The sequence below is a fragment of the Amia ocellicauda genome, chromosome 21, assembly GCF_036373705.1.
Source record: "Amia ocellicauda isolate fAmiCal2 chromosome 21, fAmiCal2.hap1, whole genome shotgun sequence".
In the NCBI taxonomy this organism is placed as follows: Eukaryota; Metazoa; Chordata; class Actinopteri; order Amiiformes; family Amiidae; genus Amia; species Amia ocellicauda.
Genome location: NC_089870.1, coordinates 9662704 through 9683152, shown reverse-complemented (window position 1 = coordinate 9683152; position 20449 = coordinate 9662704). Strand labels below are relative to the sequence as shown.

The 20449-nt window shown below is 38.8% G+C and overlaps 1 protein-coding gene across 1 annotated transcript in view; it reads right to left on the bottom strand.

The window, feature by feature from the left end:
• The window catches only part of aqr (aquarius intron-binding spliceosomal factor), a 42275-nt gene that overhangs the window by 7670 nt on the left and 14156 nt on the right, over window positions 1-20449 (bottom strand). Inside the window, exons 22-32 of the mRNA XM_066694283.1 lie at window positions 20176-20322; window positions 19162-19231; window positions 18031-18141; window positions 17515-17624; window positions 15678-15813; window positions 15274-15483; window positions 12894-13031; window positions 12260-12331; window positions 11160-11347; window positions 10625-10796; window positions 4875-5045 (exon numbers count right to left, since the gene is read on the bottom strand). Of these exons, the coding sequence (XP_066550380.1) occupies window positions 4875-5045; window positions 10625-10796; window positions 11160-11347; window positions 12260-12331; window positions 12894-13031; window positions 15274-15483; window positions 15678-15813; window positions 17515-17624; window positions 18031-18141; window positions 19162-19231; window positions 20176-20322 (1525 nt within the window). The remainder of the gene's footprint in view (window positions 1-4874; window positions 5046-10624; window positions 10797-11159; window positions 11348-12259; window positions 12332-12893; window positions 13032-15273; window positions 15484-15677; window positions 15814-17514; window positions 17625-18030; window positions 18142-19161; window positions 19232-20175; window positions 20323-20449) is intronic.

The following is a 20449-nucleotide window of genomic DNA, read 5'->3' as shown; positions in this document are numbered from 1 at the left end:
CCTGTTCATCCCAGTCTTTACACCACAGGAGGTACCCCCATCAGAAGCCTTTACGTACTTGTGTGTGTGTTCATTTCTTCATGTTTTACTAAATCTACTGCTTTAATTTGCTTGCTAGTCCATATTTCCCACATTTAAATCGGATATTTTCATTTTCTCTCATGTAAAATGCACAGAATAGTTCTATTCACAAAATCCCCCCCCCAAAACATGCAAAAGTATCTGCATACAAAAACTTACAGTGCCACGGCAGTCATTAATTAAAATGAAAATATATGCAAATTTCACAATTATAGAAAAACAAAGCTTTTTTTTTTTTTAATACAAGGTGAGATGTGCAAATGTGAGTTTTGCATATTCCCAGAAACCCTGTATGGGTCCCTCTTGACAATTACATCATGCTTTGAGGAAATTACACGGACGGTGGGGGTGGAGGGGTGCAACTGCTTTCTGACAAATGCTTTACTGAGTTATGGCCTCTAGTTCTCCTTTGTTTTGTAAAAGAATACAATGGACTGACCTTACCGGCTCCATTTAAGGAAGCATAAGACACTGATATGCAGAGGTGTAAAGAGTTCTGAAAACCCTACTCAAGTAGAAATAAAAGTACTGGTATAAAAACTACTCAAGTAAAAGTAAAAAGTAGCTCATTTAAAAAGTACTCTGAGTACAAGTTACTTACTTTTATCAAAGCATTGTCACATGATCTCCAAGCAAACACTAACTCGTATATATATATATACACACACACACACACACACACATACATACGGGTGACAAATTATAGGAAAAAAGTGTCTCAGTAAAGATTGGGCACCACAAGCTGCCAGAACAGCTTCAATGCTCTTGGCACAGATTCTACGAGTCTCTGGACTCTACTGGAGGGATGGCGCATCATTCTGCCAAAAGATATTCCTTCATTTGGTGTTTTAAGGAGAGCTGTCTAACACGTCGGTCCAAAATCACCCATAGGTGTTCAATTGGGTTGAGATCTGGTGACTGCGAAGGCCATAGCATATGATTCACACAATGTTCATACTCATCAAACCCTTCAGTGAGCCCTCATGCCCTGTGGATGTGGCATTGTCATCCTGGAAGAGACCACTCCCATCAGGATAGAAATGTTTCACCACAGGATAAAGGTGATCACTCAGAATATCTTTGTAATGATTTGCAGCGACCCTTCCCTCTAAGGGGACAAGTGGACCCAAACCATGCCAGGAAAATGCCCCCCACAGCATAACAGAGGCTCCGGACCCCCTCACTGTAGGGTCAAGCAGTCAGGCCTGTACCGTTCTCTCGGCGTCGCTACACTTGCACTCGCCCACTTGTGGAGAACACTAGCCAGTTGAGCAGTCTTAGTGTGACTGAACTCCTGCCATTCGTGCCCCAATAATGACCCCTCTTTCAAAGTCACTTAGATAATTTCCTTTTGCCATCTTGATCCAAAATCAAGGTCAACTGGGCCTGCTCAGCATTTTCATACATGCCACAGAGCCTGATCGGAGTTCCTCCACTCTTTTATTCAGGTTATTGTAATTTGTGATATTGTCTGATATTTCATCAACATGTCTGAATGATTGTGATCGTGTGAATGTTCACCGTTTCAGAGATCAGTGCTATTTTGAAAACGAGTGCGATGCTGATTGGTTAAAATGGATATACAACACATATAACTCGTTTTAGATTAAACCGTGTTTACGATGTGAAAAAGGTGCCTTCTAGAAGTATATCCATAGCAATAACTTGAATTATGTGTGGAATTGGCTTTTATCACATTTTGCCACAAAGCTCTTCAAATGTTTGCTCACTAATAAGGTGTAACAATTACACAAATTTTCGACTGAAACTACCCTAGCAATGTGAAGCACTTTGAAATGGCTCAATACAGAAATACAGAAAACAACCTTTTCAACACTACAGTGCCCTATAGTAGAAAATAATTCACATCAAACAGATCAAGACATTGATCCAGAGACCTGGGTTTTCAAAGTGATCCAAGATTGAATTCCAAAGGCAAGCTGATCAGAGGATAAATAGACTAGAGCTATAGCAGGTGCAAATCTGCTAAAAAAAAAAAAAAAAAAAAAAGACAATAATATATGAATATAAGATGTGTAGAAAATCACGTTTCAGGAATCAACATGATTATAACTCTTACACAATGACTAATGTTATTACAAAGCCCAGATTGTCAGCTATATTAAATATAGCCTATCGCATAAACTGCAGGTGAAGCAGCTGGAGAATAAAGTATTTATTATTCATTTTAAGGAGTTTACAGCTGAAACACAGTATAGGTATTTAATTAAAATGTTTAGTAACATAAAAATGGATAAGCGGGAGAAATGCACATATGCAGAGATATTTACTGTCTGCTGTTGTTTTGTTTTTGCAGATACTTGAATAAATGTTGGTTTGGCAAAGCCAAATAAATAATTTGCGATCCGTCTTTAAATTTAATTGAATGTTCACTTATTCTCTAATAAATAATTTTTGAGACATCGGTGAATATGGACTGTTTTTAGATGGGAGCTGCTGTCCTTCCTTAACCGGATAATTGTTCTATATAAAATCCCTGGGATAAGGCACCCCGCATTTAAGATTTATTAAAACTATTGTAACGCCAGCTATTTTTTATATATACAATGAGGGAAAAAAGTATTTGATCCCCTGCTGATTTTGTACGTTTGCCCACTGACAAAAAAAATGTAACAGTGAGACAGAACAACAACAAAAATATCCAGAAAAACACATTTCAAAAAAGTTATAAATTGATTTGCATGTTAATGAGGGAAATAAGTATTTGATCCCCTATCAGTCAGCAAGATTTCTGGCTCCCAGCTGTCTTTTATACAGGTAACGAGCTGAGATTAGGAGCACTCTCTTAAAGTACTCTCTCAAACTCTCCACCATGGCCAAGACCAAAGAGCTGTCCAAGGATGTCAGGGACAAGATTGTAGACCTACACAAGGCTGGAATGGGCTACAAGACCATCGCCAAGCAGCTTGGTGAGAAGGTGACAACAGTTGGTGCGATTATTCGCAAATGGAAGAAACACAAAATAACTGTCAGTCTCCCTCGGTCTGGGGCTCCATGCAAGATCTCACCTCGTGGAGTTTCAATGATCATGAGAACGGTGAGGAATCAGCCCAGAACTACACGGGAGGATCTTGTTAATGATCTCAAGGCAGCTGGGACCATAGTCACCAAGAAAACAATTGGTAAACATGGAGGTGAAAACATTATGCTTTGGGGGTGTTTTTCTGCTAAGGGGACAGGACAACTGCACCGCCATGTACCGTCAAATCTTGGGTGAGAACCTCCTTCCCTCAGCCAGGGCATTGAAAATTGGTCGTGGATGGGTATTCCAGCATGACAATGACCCAAAACACACAGCCAAGGCAACAAAGGAGTGGCTCAAGAAGAAGCACATTAAGGTCCTGGAGTGGCCTAGCCAGTCTCCAGACCTTAATCCCATAGAAAATCTGTGGAGGGAGCTGAAGGTTCGAGTTGCCAAACGTCAGCCTCGAAACCTTAATGACTTGGAGAGGATCTGCAAAGAGGAGTGGGACAAAATCCCTCCTGAGATGTGTGCAAACCTGGTGGCCAACTACAAGAAACGTCTGACCTCTGTGATTGCCAACAAGGGTTTTGCCACCAAGTACTAAGTCGAAGGGGTCAAATACTTATTTCCCTCATTAACATGCAAATCAATTTATAACTTTTCTGAAATGCGTTTTTCTGGATTTTTTTGTTGTTATTCTGTCTCTCACTGTTAAAATACACCTACCATTAAAATTATAGACTGATCATTTCTTTGTCAGTGGGCAAACGTACAAAATCAGCAGGGGATCAAATACTTTTTTCCCCTCACTGTATGTATGTATGTATGTATGTGTATATATATATATATATATACATATACATACACATACACACACATATACACACACATATGTAAAATAGTTTTAAGAATTTTTTTAATAATGTTAAATCTATTTTCATACATTCTTTTGATTTTTAACATAGGTACCTGTTATTTTAAAGCAGGGCTTGCTCTGGACTTTGTGACATTTCTTTTTGCTTTAGTCGTTTTGACACACTGTCAAATGATGTATACCCATTGCATTTGAGGATGACCTTTTTCAAGCTCAGCAGTTTGCAAGTAGCCTTCTCTGCAGAATCAAACAAGCTGTCACCTAGAAGAGGTCAACACCACATCTAAAAGATGATCCCATCCTTCAGAAAGCCTACTGAAGATCCATAAAGGCATCACTTGATTTGCTGGATTATACTTTTGAGGGCACATGGCTAATTTCACAGGACAGACAACCTGTTGTGTCGAGTGAACCCCCCAAACTGGTACAAATATGTTACTTACAGTTTAACAGAGATGATGCACTTAAAATCAATGAATGGGTGTGGGGGTTGATAAATAAATTAAAATAAAATACTTGTGAAATGAACTGCAGTTGAGAAAAAGGTTTGATTGCTTTCTGCCCAGCCCTAATACACACACACTCAGGATTATATAATGTTACACATTATTGTGGGAATGGTAGCGTAAATATTTGCCACTTCCTCCGAGAGTAGCGTGTGATCGCTACAATCTGATTACGCATGGAAGCTACAAGCATATACAGAAAAACTTGTTCGGCTTTTCAGCCTTAGCTGTATGAGGCTTTCCATCATCACACTGGTTGGACACGGACATGTGTTTATTGCACTAGTCACGGGCATGCGTGCAAGAATCACATACAAAGAAGAGTTCCATTTGTAAATGCTCTTTCTTTGAGCTCCAAATACTTAAAAAGGAACACATCTCCTCTACTCACACACGTAACAAACCCAAAACTTAGCAAGGACCTTACTTTGCTCGGGTGTCCGATGAAAGTGCTGCTCCCACACCTCTGGTTGATCACATCGCGGATGAGGTGCTTCTGCCCATTGTAGGTGGTCAGGATGCTGATTTTCTCGGCCGGGTAGCCCAGCAAGCGCATGTACATGAACAGAGCCACAGCGTACTCTGCCTCGGCCAGGTTCTGCGTTCAAACACATGGGTAAAAAAACAGACACGAGTCAATCACTCAAACCACACAGAAGTAAAAGCCCAATACCGGCCTACCCTCCATTGTGCAGGTTCTGTGCCACTACCTTGCAATGTTGCCCTCATTCTTGTTGTCCTGCTGTACCTGCTAGTCAGTCCCCTTCATGAATAAATATATGTATACATATAACTCAGAACGAGTAAGTATAAAGAAATGTCATTTAAATATTTTAACAGATTTCAATGTATATTTAAAACTATGTGAATGAAGGGTGAAGTCTTTAGCACTATTTTGCATTTTATTCATACCTTTGCTGGCTTCCCTTACCGTGTAACTCTAAAGAAATACTCTGTATTTCTACAAAATTAGTTTAAAAAATAATCACAGAGGTCTCGCAATGATATTTTATGATATAAGTGAAGTCTGATATAGTGCCCACTTATGCTTATAGATTCTATCCTATAAGCCACTCTTAGACTCCTGTGGTGCACTTTCCCTCTGGTTTCGTACGAGGATCAGAGAGATCAGCCCAAGATTTGCGACAATTAACAAAGCCAAAATGCATCTCAGCAGATTGTATTTTTCATATATATCAATACTCTCAAATAAAATGTCATTGGCCTAACTAGTACCAAGTAGGTATCAGCTTAGAACTGGTTTAATACTTTGTTCTGAAATGTGAAATATGATTTGAGTTACACCAGTACATTAGGAAAAATATATTAAAAAGCAAAATGTAAATAAAACTAACAAAATACACTTTTAGATGCCAGATTTGTGTGTGGGTTTGTTTTTGATTTAAAGTCTGTAAACAAAATGAAGCAAGAAGTACAGTATCTTATAATATTCATACACTGGTTTAGAAATTAAGATTCAAATAATTTGCACAATAGTTTTTGGCAGATATGCACATTTCTTCAACAACAAACAGAATTAATTAAAAGCATTTTTGGAAGCAAAGACAGAAGGGCATGGAAAACATCTACATTTCAAATGAGAAATCCAACTGAAATCCGAATTTATACCGTACCAACTGGCGCCCTTGTAAAACCAAGGCTTTCCCGTCAGGTATGATTCTATCAGTTTGTACTGACATGTTGCTCAAGGCTGTTGTGTTGAAACCTTTGCATTTTAACAGCATGAGAACCCCTTGTTTTTTACAAGATTAACAGAGAGGAAACTTAACACTTTCTGTGGTTCCGAGGCTTTCAGAACACGACATTCCAAATGTGGGAAACGGGGAAGAAAATAAATAAATATACAATACTACTTCCTGAATGGGTCATATTATGGGACTGTGCAAGGTTTGAAAAATGTGAAATTTAAAAAATTGTCTAACAAAGCAACATTCAAGAAACATTAACAGCTGCTTACAAAGCTATATACACTGAATACAATGGATATTATTAGTTTTTACAGCAAAAAATTTAAAACACACTTTCAGAGCGATATAATACAGAACGCCGGAAATCCTGAAAATACAGCCACCAAACAAGACACCCAAGGTACCAGTCTTGGTTTTTATATTTACTGCAACTGTGTGAGAACAAAGATTATAAAAAAATAATAATAACAAAAACAAAAACAGAGAAAGGGTTACTATGCAGAACTTTGCCTAAAGGATTGTTCTGAATTTAAGCTGTCCTTTGTTTGAACCAAGATGGACAGGACTACCTTTCTGCTGCTTCTTTATTTTCTATCAATAATAAAAAATATACTTGATGGCCAAACGGAAAGCTGAACAACACATCATGATACGCTTGTTAATTTATATAGCAACAAACAATGAATAGGAGATATACTAAAGAAGCACTTAATTCTAACACTGTTCTTTCCTAATGGCTCCAAGCTGAAACTTTTTGCTCATCAATGTCACGGTCTTCATCTGTAGGTCTATGAAATATCACGTGGTATAACAGGAATAAATATTACATGCAATATGATTTGCAGCACACCCCCCCGCCAACTAAGGGTCTGGAAACAGATAACAGAAACAGATTCACCTGTCAACTGGTCATAAGAATTCCTCACAAACACAGCTCTTGTCTGTGTGTGTTCAATCACTTTAACTAATTTATATTTACTCAACAGCTATACAGTGGTGGTTGCCCAAGAAGGGCAGTGATTTGGAAAGCATTAATTATGCCCAGAAAACAAAACACGAGAACACATGTAAACATGAGGGCACCTCTGTCTTGGTTATTAATGCAATTCTAAGCCATGTGAGGGGAATGTGTAGCATATGGTTTTGTACAGTAAATTTAACAGGAATTGCAAACACATGACCCCCATGTGTACGGCATTACTGAAGAGGGTTTAACTGTGAGGGCATATCATAATCGGACACATATTTCAAGGAATGAGGGGCTTGAGTAAGTAGCTACACCAATGCATCCCGATCTACCTTTTTAGCTGTGTGAATATGTGGGTAAAACGTACTGAATGATGTAGGAACACAGTCATTCATATAGACCTTGGGATCATTCATGTAGTTAGTCATTCTATGAGCAATGGAGCAGATTGATTTCAGATCCCATTACTGGAATATATTCACATCCATTCATTTGTGAAATAATGAAAACTGTGAATACAATCTGTGCAATACATAGTGAGGGGAAAAAAGTATTTGATCCCCTGCTGATTTTGTACGTTTGCCCACTGACAAAGAAATGATCAGTCTATAATTTTAATGGTAGGTGTATTTTAACAGTGAGAGACAGAATAACAACAAAAAAATCCAGAAAAACGCATTTCAGAAAAGTTATAAATTGATTTGCATGTTAATGAAGGAAATACGTATTTGACCCCTTCAACTTAGTACTTGGTGGCAAAACCCTTGTTGGCAATCACAGAGGTCAGACGTTTCTTGTAGTTGGCCACCAGGTTTGCACACATCTCAGGAGGGATTTTGTCCCACTCCTCTTTGCAGATCCTCTCCAAGTCATTAAGGTTTCGAGGCTGACGTTTGGCAACTCGAACCTTCAGCTCCCTCCACAGATTTTCTATGGGATTAAGGTCTGGAGACTGGCTAGGCCACTCGCACCAACTGTTGTCACCTTCTCACCAAGCTGCTTGGCGATGGTCTTGTAGCCCATTCCAGCCTTGTGTAGGTCTACAATCTTGTCCCTGACAACCTTGGACAGCTCTTTGGTCTTGGCCATGGTGGAGAGTTTGGAATCTGATTGATTGATTGCTTCTGTGGACAGGTGTCTTTTATACAGGTAACGAGCTGAGATTAGGAGCAGTCCCTTTAAGAGAGTGCTCCTAATCTCAGCTCGTTACCTGTATAAAAGACACCTGGGAGCCAGAAATCTTGCTGATTGATAGGGGATCAAATACTTATTTCACTCATTAACATGCAAATCAAGTTATAACTTTTTTGAAATGCGTTTTTCTGGATTTTTGTTGTTGTTATTCTGTCTCTCACTGTTAAAATACACCTACCATTAAAATTATAGACTGATCATTTCTTTGTCAGTGGGCAAACATACAAAATCAGCAGGGGATCAAATACTTTTTTCCCCTCACTGTATAAGAAAAAATGTTTAAATTTATTCTGGGTTTTACATTCTTTCCATTTGAATGTCTTTAACTTGACAAATACTTGCACAAGAACTGTAATGAAATTGAAAGTGTGCCAATGGCAGATGTGCATTTACTTTAATGATTTATTTAGTGAAAGCTGTTTTTGTTTTTCTAGACTATTTACTTTGGTTGAATAATCTATAACTCCCATGCATAAAAATCTGCAAGGTACTTCCTTTCTTTTAATTTACATCTCAGCGTCTTCAGTATTTTAATGCACCATCCAGCCAACGCAAGGTCTCCAAACATTTGAGGTGCACAAATTCAAAACGATCCCCATCTTAAGCTGGTTCTGTTGGTGCAGCTTCACAATAAAAGAGCAACACAATGTATTATTCATGGTTTTTCAATTAAATGCAAGTCAGCGTCTCATTAGTGCATTTAGTAATAATTTATAGAAAGCATTTCTGTTTTAGCTGCCAAGTTAACTGCCATATCAAAAAGCTGAAGGAATTAAGGTAATTAGTGAGTAAATTTACGAGTCTAATTTTTACCTCCTGAATAATGTACTGTAATGTTATACAAAATATTGGTATTACATAAAAATGTAGCAGTAAGAATAACACAAAACATTACAATCTCTTTTAAAAGCTAAGGTTATGACTTGCTGGAAGGAAAATACATATAATTGGAAACCTAGCTAGCTGAAAGAACATTTATCCCTGGGACTTTTAAGGTCCAGACGAATAGTGTGTACAGTCAGAAATTAAACCTGTAATTACTCAGTGCGCGGTAGTATAGCCACGAATATTTCTACACTGCCAATCTTTTGAAATAATGGCATAGAAACATTTCGGCTGACATTTCAATGGCTTTTGGTTTTGTTTCATGTTTCGTAATACAAATCTGATCTAATGTGCAACTCGGAGATCCCAGTAACCATGGCAACTCCCAGTCTTAAATCATCACTTCACGTTGACTGCAATGGCTGCGGACTGGCATGTGTTTTCTATGCATTAGGAAGGGGAAAAGTCTATTTCCAAAATGAAAGGGGTTAAAGTGTGCCTAGCTTTGAAAGAACGGACACTTGTCAAAACTTAGGCTTTAGGACTGGTGTATCTAGGGGCACAGTCCTAAATATAGATTAGCAATAAAGGGAAGGGAAAAAAAAAAAAAAAACCTTGCAAAATAAATATATCTATATAACTTCAGCATAATATAAGCAAATCACTGGAGAATAACCCTGGGTGAATACACTCTTATTAAAAAAAAAAAACCATCTGACATGTACTATAGCACTTTATTTAAAATGGATTAGAAACTTATATCCAGAGAAGCCAAGACATTCCTTGCATTCCTCGGACTGAAGGACACAGGAATAAATTAAGAGTTTGACGAGCTATGGCCAGGTTACAAAAAAATACCTATTGTGTCAGCTGTTCTACAGTATTACAGTGTTCACTACAGCGCTGCTCCTCAGTTGCCAGGCAGAATAAAGCCTGCTCTGTCTTCAGCGCTAGTAAATACTAATCTTTCTGAGGGGAGAGGGATTCTGAGAAGCACAACTGTTTCTCGAGCGCCTGAAAACTGGAACAAGCGTCATAACCAATCTCATATGATCTGCACACTGCAACACATGATCTCATCACAAGCACGCCTTCAAAAGAGGATCTTAAAAACCAGCAAATGAAAAAATAGGAGAGGTTGCAGCCCCTTTACCATAAAAAATCTCATTCCTTCTGACACTACCACAGCCTAATTGGCTTCAGGAGCATGTTGTCTTGTGTGTGGGCATCAGTGTGCAGGAAGCTGTGTTTTTAAGAAAGTTTTGTATATTTCCAATGCAGTTAACTCTTGTATTACTACCTAAACATCAGATAAACAAATACTATTTTCTGAATTACATTTTAAAGAAAAGAAATCAAAGGGAACCAATTACGTTAAGAAGAAATGTTTATAGAGTCTAAATACATGTATTGGTGTTCTATAGCTAGGTTGACATTTGTTATATCTAATCATTCTACACCAGTGCTGGGTCTGTACTGTACCTGGTAGAAGTAGGGATTGGGCTCAGACTCTCCGACACCATTGAAATCTTCCACGTTGATGAGCTGGAAGTCGTAGGACAGACCGGCGTTGGCCGCGCGGAACTCGGGCAGCTGCTGCACGTGAGGCAGGTTCCCCAGACGCTTGTAGCGCCAGTTGTATAAGTTGCACAGACTGAAGTGGGGAAGGGAGGCAGTACAGTCAGAGAAGGGTCAGTGCTTCGTTAATCTTGATAAGAAATGTATCAAATGGTAGCATTTTTATTTTAAAACACAAGAACTGGATGTTACTTTATGAGTCACAGTTGTCTTAAAGTATTTGCCCAGTTGTACCTTGTTAATATTTCTAATTTTGGAAATAATGCGTCAGCCACACAGTGCTTTATTAGTGATTTAAATTTAAAAACATTAACCCAATACTTTTGTAGAACCTAAAACAGTGAAATGCTGCTAGAACCAGTAAAATGCTGCATTCTTGTTTTGGCTCCAATTCTACAAGAGTTACAGCAGACAGCACCTTGACCTCCGGCCACTTTACCTGGCTCTGGCTCTTCCCTGGGCGTCCAGGTCCACAGTGGGCACCCCCAGGCGCACAAAGCGTGTGAAGAGGGACTGCTCCATGTTGGAGTATTTCTGGAAGGCCATGTTTTTAATGACAGGAGGCAGCTGATGGTGGTCTCCTATCATTATCCAGCGCTTCAGTCTGCTGAAGCCATCCTCCGGGTTCTACAGCAGAGCAAAACCATCACATTAACATCGCCAATATAGACCATAAAACATCAAAAGGGATTGAGCGGGAGGTGAAGGTAAATGTGTTATGCTTGCAAAAAACGTTTTTAGAAACCTATATTGTGAAATGGTCCACAACAGACCATTGTAAAAGATGAATACAGCAGAATGATGAAAGTATTAGTTCATATTCCAGCACTAGAAATCCCCACTTTTACAGTGTGAACACGCTTCACAAGCTGCTACTTCTCCATTTTTAAAACATCCTGGAGGAAATCTGTATGACTTTCATTGGCAGCTAAGAAATTAACAACAGCTAAAATGACAAAGACCCTTTAAAAGTACTGTTGAAAGAGTATGCTTCTCCATTTTATATATATTTTAGTGAACATGACATTTGTCACATACTATTAAAATCATACAGTACACAATTTCTTTATATATTATTTTTAATCCTCCAAAATAAGTTTGCCACTGCAAATAATCCAAATTGAAAAGGTGCATATGGTTAATATCTCATCAGAAGAGTGATCTCAGAGTACATTACTGTCAAAATCAGACTTAAATACATAAACAAAATCAATCATTTATGTGTTTACAAGTACAGGCAGAAACAATAATGGAAACTGCCCGGGTTAAGTATATAGGCTAATAATTATTAATCATACGACAATTGCGTGTGCAAAATTAGCTAATCACAAATGCAAGTAAAACAACTGAAATGTAAACGACTTCCTTGGTCACCTGTTGAATATTCATGGCTCTCATCACACGTTAGCTACAATGTGCTGGGATTAAGCTCAATCAATCAGTCTATAGAAATCTGCATATCTAGAAGCTACAAGAGCTGGGGCAAGAAACCGAAAGCTGGTGCTGGATGGGCACTGCGGATACTGGCATCTTGCTTACCTGCAGCAGGAGTGGAATGAAAGTTTCAATCTCTAGGATTTGCGCTGCCTCCTCCATCAAGATGTTATCATACTGTAAAAAATATGTATAAATCAGCATGTTCCTGCACGCACAAGCAAATCAATCTCTTCAAACTGTTGTTTTGGGCCAGTCTTGAATGGCACCATTGAATACAGAGATCCTCGCTAACTAGCAGGACAATATTCAAATTATTTCAACATCCCCTTAGAAATCAATCCCCTTATTTCCTTTATTTAATTCGCTGGAGTTTGTGTCTTCAGTTAGGTCGTTTTAACACCGGGTGTTCAAAACATTTGCTGGAAATGCTGTATGCTGAAATATATATGCTAAATGTCATGGATAAATAGTCAATTTAGGCACAAATACCTAATTTTACAGCACACATACTATGTGGAGCATCATTGTTATCAGCTCAAAACAGCTCTGTGTCTCCGAATGCTTCTGATATACACTCGGGCCAAAAGGGGAGGGCTGACAGTGTACAGTTATTTAGCACAGCACTCAGTGAGTCAATAACCCCATTTCCTAAAAAGAAAAATAAATAATAATAATAAGCTCTTCGTACACAAGAGCAGCTAAATAAACATCACATAATTTGCCTCAAGGGCCTCACCTTAAACCCCAGCTCAACTAGGTCATGTCGCTTGAGAGCCGCGTGTGTGCAAGTCATGGCTATGATCTTGGCTTCTTTCACCAGCAGGTACTTGGACCTGTCGAGGCCACTGCGCAGAAGTTCAAATGCTCTGAATTCCTGCAGGGAAAGACACATAGAAACATTGGTACCACACTTTATTTGCTTTAATTCTAACAGTCAAGACCTGCAAGAAATACAAATAAATGATATATACAGCATAAAGGAAAACAAAAAAAGTGCGTCAATCTAAAATCGTTAGCATTGGTCTATGCATTTATAGCTTTACTGAAAGGATAACTATACTATTTCCAAAAGCAAAGGAACCAAGTATATGATTACATGTAAAAACTATGTTGTACATTTTCTCCAGATATCTTTTACTACCGATTAATTGTTTATGAACCATAAAGGAAGCATTTTGTGTGTGGGGGTGTGTGAAAACGCATTCATTTAGCTTTCCTTCCTCTCCTGTTTAACGAAGGAAAATACTTTACAAACACTATATAGCACAAGCAACTCCAGATGAGAAATGGAAAACAAAGCCCAAGGTCACAAGCCAATTTTCAAGATTCTTAATATTACATCACATTAGAAGCCGAAAATACTGATCCATCCAGGCAATCCAGCACACACCGTTAATCACAAAACAGGAGGCTAATGTGCAGGGCAGCACCACAAAAAGACATGCAACCAATTTAAACTTGGTTGCTCAAATGCTTTTTATATTTAGTGGGTTCATAAAAAAGTCATTTTCAAAATACTACGAAAGAGATAATTCAATCAAAATGCCAGCCTTCATATCCTCTTAAAAAGACAAAAGGAGGGTTTTTCACCCTCCTCTGTCAGTGGTCCATCCCTTGGTTTTTAATTTCTGTATTATGTAATTCTTCACATTTACGCTACGGTACCTTACATAAACCGCCACTGCTGCCTGCTGCCAAATAGTTATTGGCAGAGACAGACGAACCATCTTTCATTCATCCCCTTTTGGGAATTCCTTGCAACACTTGCTGATAAGAAAAAAAAAAAATGCTTCAAGATTCATTAAGCTAATCCTAAATCCCGCAATTTCTGGCTAGTAAAAGGCAAGAATGTAATTTCTTGTTCTGGTTGCTATACGACCCGGCAGTGAGAGTGTTCGTTGCGTTCGATACGAGCTTAGAGTGCACTTTTGTGGAGATTTACTTACAGTTAGGTTCCCGAATTAGAAACCAAGCTGCCTTTTCAACAAAACCAGCTTGGCAATAGTGTACTATGCAGTATCATGGCTCTATTAGTCGAAACATTTCCTCAGATTGATGCTGCTAATGGAGCTCTTGAGAGCGAAGACCACTGGCATGCTATTTCAGGAAGTCAGACAACAGGTTCAAACTGGGGAAATCGGAGGGCAATGGGATATTAATATCTGATGCGTTTTAACATTCATATTCTCCGCTGAAAGATTGAATCGTATTTTTTAACCCTAATTTTTCCTGTTTTTTACCTTTTAGAATTGTTAAGTGGGGGAAATCTAATGTAATACAATTTCCTGCAAGTTGATTTAATTTGAACCATCTCCTTATAGTTGTCACGGTATATTGCTGAAATAAACATACTAATAACCGTGATGATAATTAATTAGAAAGATACAGAGCCAGGGATATTCTGGTCTATTAAAATCATAATTTCCACAAGCTACATGACATTCAACTGCTTGTATTAACAGGATATATTTTTAGCCACACACACTTCAACCCTCTGATCTCGACATCACGTCTCAGAAAAGGAAAAAAAAAAAAAAAACACACACACAGTGCCCCGGGAGGAAAAACACATAATACAGCAAGTCTCTCGTGTCCATCTCAATATAGCGTAGATGCAATTATCTACCCAAACTGTTTTCAGAGACCACAGCCCACAGAAATTCTTTGCTGCTTCCTAAAGCCTGAATATTCACAGTATAAAGACATAATGTTAATCTCATCTGTGTGATTGGTCAGGCTTGACTGCACGAGGGAGCTTTGGAGTATGTAAGGAATGTGGTACATGTGCCAAGGCTATAATCTTACATCTGCATCTCCAGAGACAAGGGTGAGGTCAAATAAAAGGAGAATAACAGGTCCATAATAACACCATAATGCAAATCCACCAGAATCTGATGAAAAACCGAGGAAAGAGAATACAAATGTGGCTAGCGATCTTTTGAACAGCCTTTCGCAGGAGAAGACAGTCAGTGACTTGTAACCGTAGTTACACCCACACATTTCCATAACCGTAGTATTTTTTTTTAAAGCCATCGATTTACTGTCGGCTAGAAGATTCCTCTCCCACAACATTACAGACATGTAAAGACTTAAATATATAGGAAAAAATACCTTACCTCAAGCTGCGTAAATATTTTCTTAATGTGTCTGTAGCACCCCTCCGCGATGTCCATGTCTTCCTCATAGCTTCTCCCTTTGAAAACCGGCTGAGGCGCGTTGGAGAAATATTTATGAAACGGGAAGTGATTGGAGACGTCTGCAACATCGATTGGCTTTCCGGGTTTTACCTTCACTTTACTGAGGTACTCTTCCCAACGGGACATCACCTGCATGAAAAAATGACCATCAAACAATTGTAAGACCATAGCACGAACAATTATTATTACCTTATTATTGTGATGAGACTGTTTTTTTCTCTCAAAGTCCCCCAGAAAACCCTATATACTAAAACAATGCATTTTTGGTGCAAAGTTACTTCAAAGTGACTTCGGACAACCTCCCGCATGGCGCAATCCCTCACCTGATACAAGTAGAAATGCCCAGCTGTCTCGCACGTGTAAGACACGTCCCCAGGCACATCGAGACTCTCCTGTAGACGGCCGACCTCCCTGAGCAGCTCCAGTCTCCGGGCCAAGACGTAGTTCACTCGGCCGTACCTAGGGACAGATTAGAGCAGGAAACGCTCGATCACTGAACATTCACACCTTTTAAGGCGGCTCTGAGGGACCGAAGCTGGAAATCTGTCTCAGGGTTTCATTCCCTAAATGCTTCAGACACATGATGGGCCTCACTTTATTGGGACTGGCAAGTAAAATAGCAGAACTGGGGCCGGGGGCAACATTTGTAGCACTTTTGACTGTAACAAGACTATTGGATGGGAGTGAGAACAGCTCATCAGGGGGAAGAAAAACTCCTTTAAGAAAATACTTTACTTGCCAGTGTTTAGGTTCGAGCTACAGGCTGATTTTCAACCTGTGACATTATATCCCAAGGAAAGCCCTTTTTTTCCAGTTTTACTTTGCACTGATCTTTCTTTCGATACAGTTACAGGGAAAAAATTTGCTACTTCAGCAGTTAATTACAGCTGTATAATTTATATTCATTAAAAATGTAGTAGATAAGGAGATATTGCTTTTAAATGGTTCCGCCAAAAAGGTTTCCCTCAATGAAATTGATTTCAGTGACAACAAAGCAAGTAAATCAACCAAATAATTATTCCATAACCTTATATTACTAAGAGATGACGAGGCTTTGGCATCATAGTGGGCATTGTGTTGGATGTGTAATACTAGATCACTATGGGCTACTTGGTTACAGATGTACATAAAGTCATGGAGAAAACTTGATTTGCATGGGTTGTGTGCATTTCTGTTACATATTGACCCTTATAATTATTGAAATAGGAAGATAATTAGATGGCAAACATGCAACTATTTCAAGGATATGCTATTTCTGTGAAATCTCTTCAAACTGAGTTGGGTTTATTCCTGCCAAAGAAAAATCCTCCTTAACTCCGTCAAATGAAAATTCACTGCGGTCTGTTATGTTTTAGTTTCTACAGTTGCTCCTCCAACATTATCTGTCTGCCTTCCTTCCACGTAACACCCATCATACAAATTTGACACAGACGTTTATCATTTTCTTGCTACATGAATTTTCAAATGAACATGGATTTTATATAAAGGTGGACATAAATAAAACAATGTATATTAAGTGAAGGTTATATATCCTGTGGAGGTTTGTGGGTTCAATCCCAGGTGGGGGGCACTGCTGTGCCTAGATTGCTCCAGGAAAATCCCAGCTATATAAATGGATAATTATATGTACAAAGAATGTGATATAGTGTAACAACTGTAAGTTGCCCTGGATAATGGTGTCTGCTAAGAAACATAATTATATATAAATAATGCAGATGGCAGCACAGTGCAGGTGTGTGCTACAAAATCTAAAATATGATTAAAAACAATTAACTATACCGGCATGCAAGGGAACTCAATAATACTAATCTGATGTTTACGGTGTAGTTGGGGAACGAAGCTACTAATTATTGCAGTGCAAACATCCTTACATTTAACTGCTGCTGTTATTGCACCCCGCTGAGCAATCCTATAGTTTGAAATTACAAATCATAATCACATACTGTGGTTTTTAACCGCCTTCTAATTAAAATAAACACCTTTACAAATTGCACAATTAAAAGTGCAATACCCGACTAGAATCCTTGAGAGTCTCACCATGGAATAGATGCAAAAAAATATGAACCTATGTTATTGCACTAGTCTGGTATTGCACAACCCACGTTGTGGCCTATGCGCTCTGTGGAGGGAGGGTGCTGCACGGACACCTGCTCGGCTCACCTGCTGAAATCCTTCTCGGTCTCTAGAGCCTCCTCGCCGTGGCCCATGCGCAGGAGGTGCCTCTCGTCAATGTCCAGGGCCATGATCTTCTCAAACAGCTGGTTCAGGGCCTGCAGAGTGACAGGGACAGGGGGAGAGGCACTTTAGAGCAGCCAGGCATGCTACTGTTGCAGGACAGACAATGAGTATTCATGGGGCAGAGGTGGGATGGGAGCCTAGTTTGGTAAGTCATTTCAAAATAAAGCAAAGGAGGGCATTCCCAAATTAGAGTGCCAAAGAAAGAAGGAAGGGAGTGTGGGGGGTGCATACTTAAGACAACTTTGAAAGATTCTCCACTCTGATCGTCAAAGCTGGAATGGGAAATGTAGAACTGAGTGCATTTCCATACATAGCACAACTTCCACAATGTTAAGATTTAATACAGACAATTAAACATTCCTGGTGAATCTCTTGAAACTTGATTTGGCAACACACATGTGGAGCCGGAGTATCCTGCTTGTTTTCTCCTAACATTACCTGATTTGAATGTGTTACTATAAGAGTTCTCTGTTCGGGGAAATTGTGATAGAGATTGGAAATGATCTGCACAGCCACATCTGTTTTCCCGGTACCTGGAGGCCCCACAACCTATATGAAATGAAGAGGTATGTTAGGTAACATGAAAGCCCCACATCAGTACACAATGCCTATGACAACCACAGCCTGTCTGATCCATTTCTCCATATCCCTTACAATCTTTCTCCAGCGCCTACAGAATTAGCACTGCCTGAGAGAGTATACTAAAAAAAAAAAAACATGTCCAGTTATCATATAAAGGCATATGGTTATATAAAACAAAAGAATAATAAAAAGAAAAATCAAACTGCAGTTGCTGGTTCTTTTAGTGCTGAAGGGTCTTCTAGCATAAAAAAACGAGTTCTAAATTTATTTTACTGTATGAAATGGGTATCAGCTGAATATGCAGCTGTAGGTCTCTTTCACAAAATCTGTTTCACCAATGTGTTAATATACCACTTCAGGGCATAAATAACTTGATGCACCACACTCGTAAACTATGTGTGGTGGTGCAAACTAGGTGTGGACACCTCTAACATTGTGCAGATCTGTCTGTCAGTTCATGAACGACCACAGAGCCCGTGAATCCTTACTCTGCTGTTAAATACAATTCCACATGTTGGCAATCAGTGGAGACCAGCACAAGCCAAGTCCATGTCAAGTTGTTTTACAATGTATCGGAGAGTGAAGCTGCAAAATCTATTTCTAATCTGCAAACTCAATGTATTTTGTGTTTAATTATTAAAATGCAAGATACAACCGTTGGTGAACAAGACATTCAACGCGTTATTAGTAATAAAGTGCTAGGCAAATCATTTTCAGATTTTGACGCAGATTGCATCAAATGTACTTAGCCACCAAATGCAAAATTACAAACTCAGTCCTTCACTCATAATTTCACTGATTAGACTGGGGCTTCATTTACCAGATTGACAATATCAACCAGGAAACACATTCAAGTTAACCATAATAATCATGTAATCATTAAAATCAACAATTACATATTGACAATGGAAGACATGAAACAATATATACAATGCAAAATTCAATCATGTTAAACAAATGTGTACTGAGCAATAAAAGAGTTCTTACCATGGTTAGCCCTGGCTGCATGCCTGCTCGTATAGCTTCAATTTGTGTAGGTGTGAAATTAATTGTATTGCTGTTAAAAGGAGAAGAAGAAAAATGCATGGACTAAATATCAAGACATCTGGAAGTACAAATCAAATACCAGACTTACAAAACAAAGCAAACATCTGGTCAACAAATACATATTTTTAAAAGCTCTCCAGCAGTCAAGTAACTCTACAACATGTATGAAAATGGAGTTCATCAGTGGCCAGAGATACTGGTGTGCCCAAAAAACTTCAATTTGTTTTCAAAGTACACTGCAAATAAGCTATTTTGGCTCCAAACAACTATCTAATGCAAGTATCAGAATCTCTGAAGTAGATCTGGGAAAGTGACAAACAAAATAACAAGCAAACAAAAACCTCCAAACAGACACCTAGGATAACACACCTGGTAACAATTATGAAGTGTTCATGTATTTATGGACCATGTCACAATATTTGCAGTTTCCCTTGTTTAACAATACCTTAACCACTTCAGGCGCAATTTTACTGGAAAGGCAGAAGGATTCGTTTGTCATTTTCAATCCAAATAAACCAAAATGAAAGCAATTTTATTGGGTAATGGAAATGTTGAAGCAAACTAGAGTAGGCTAATGGATCCAACAAGAGAGAAAGATCTCATTTAACTGGTGTGAAATGTAAACAGTCTGAGCCAAACATTTTACAGACTTCACAGTAATACTTAAGGTTTTCATTCACAGTAAATGGAGTGCCAGCGAGGAGCTGGTATTTCCAAATCAGGTCATGATTGAAATTTGTCAATTTCTGCTGCAAGTTACAGCAATAATGGAAGAGGAATATTTATGGCAGGGTTGAAATATTTTAGACGTTGATGGAATTTTAGTAGACTATCTGTGAAGCCATGATAAAGCCTCTTTTGTGATCAACCCCAAACGTCTTTGCCATAATCACTCAAAAACACATACGTGACTGTGTAAACCATGCAAAAATAGCATGTTTGGAGTGCTCATACCGTTTGGGCTGGTTGTAAGGATATGGCCCCCGGTTTGGAATAACGTGGGGCTCGACAACCAAGGTGTAGTCTTCCTCCTTCCTCTCATCCTCCTCTTCGTCAGCTTTGCGTTTCTTTCCTTTAATAGACACCACTGGGAACTTGATCCTGGAGGAGAAATGCAGCACCATTTTAGGTTTGAGTAGAAAGGTATGGATGTTCATTTTGGAAATTATGGGATGGGTTATAATTCATACAACGGTGGACAGTTAATAACCGCAATACTAGTTTAAAA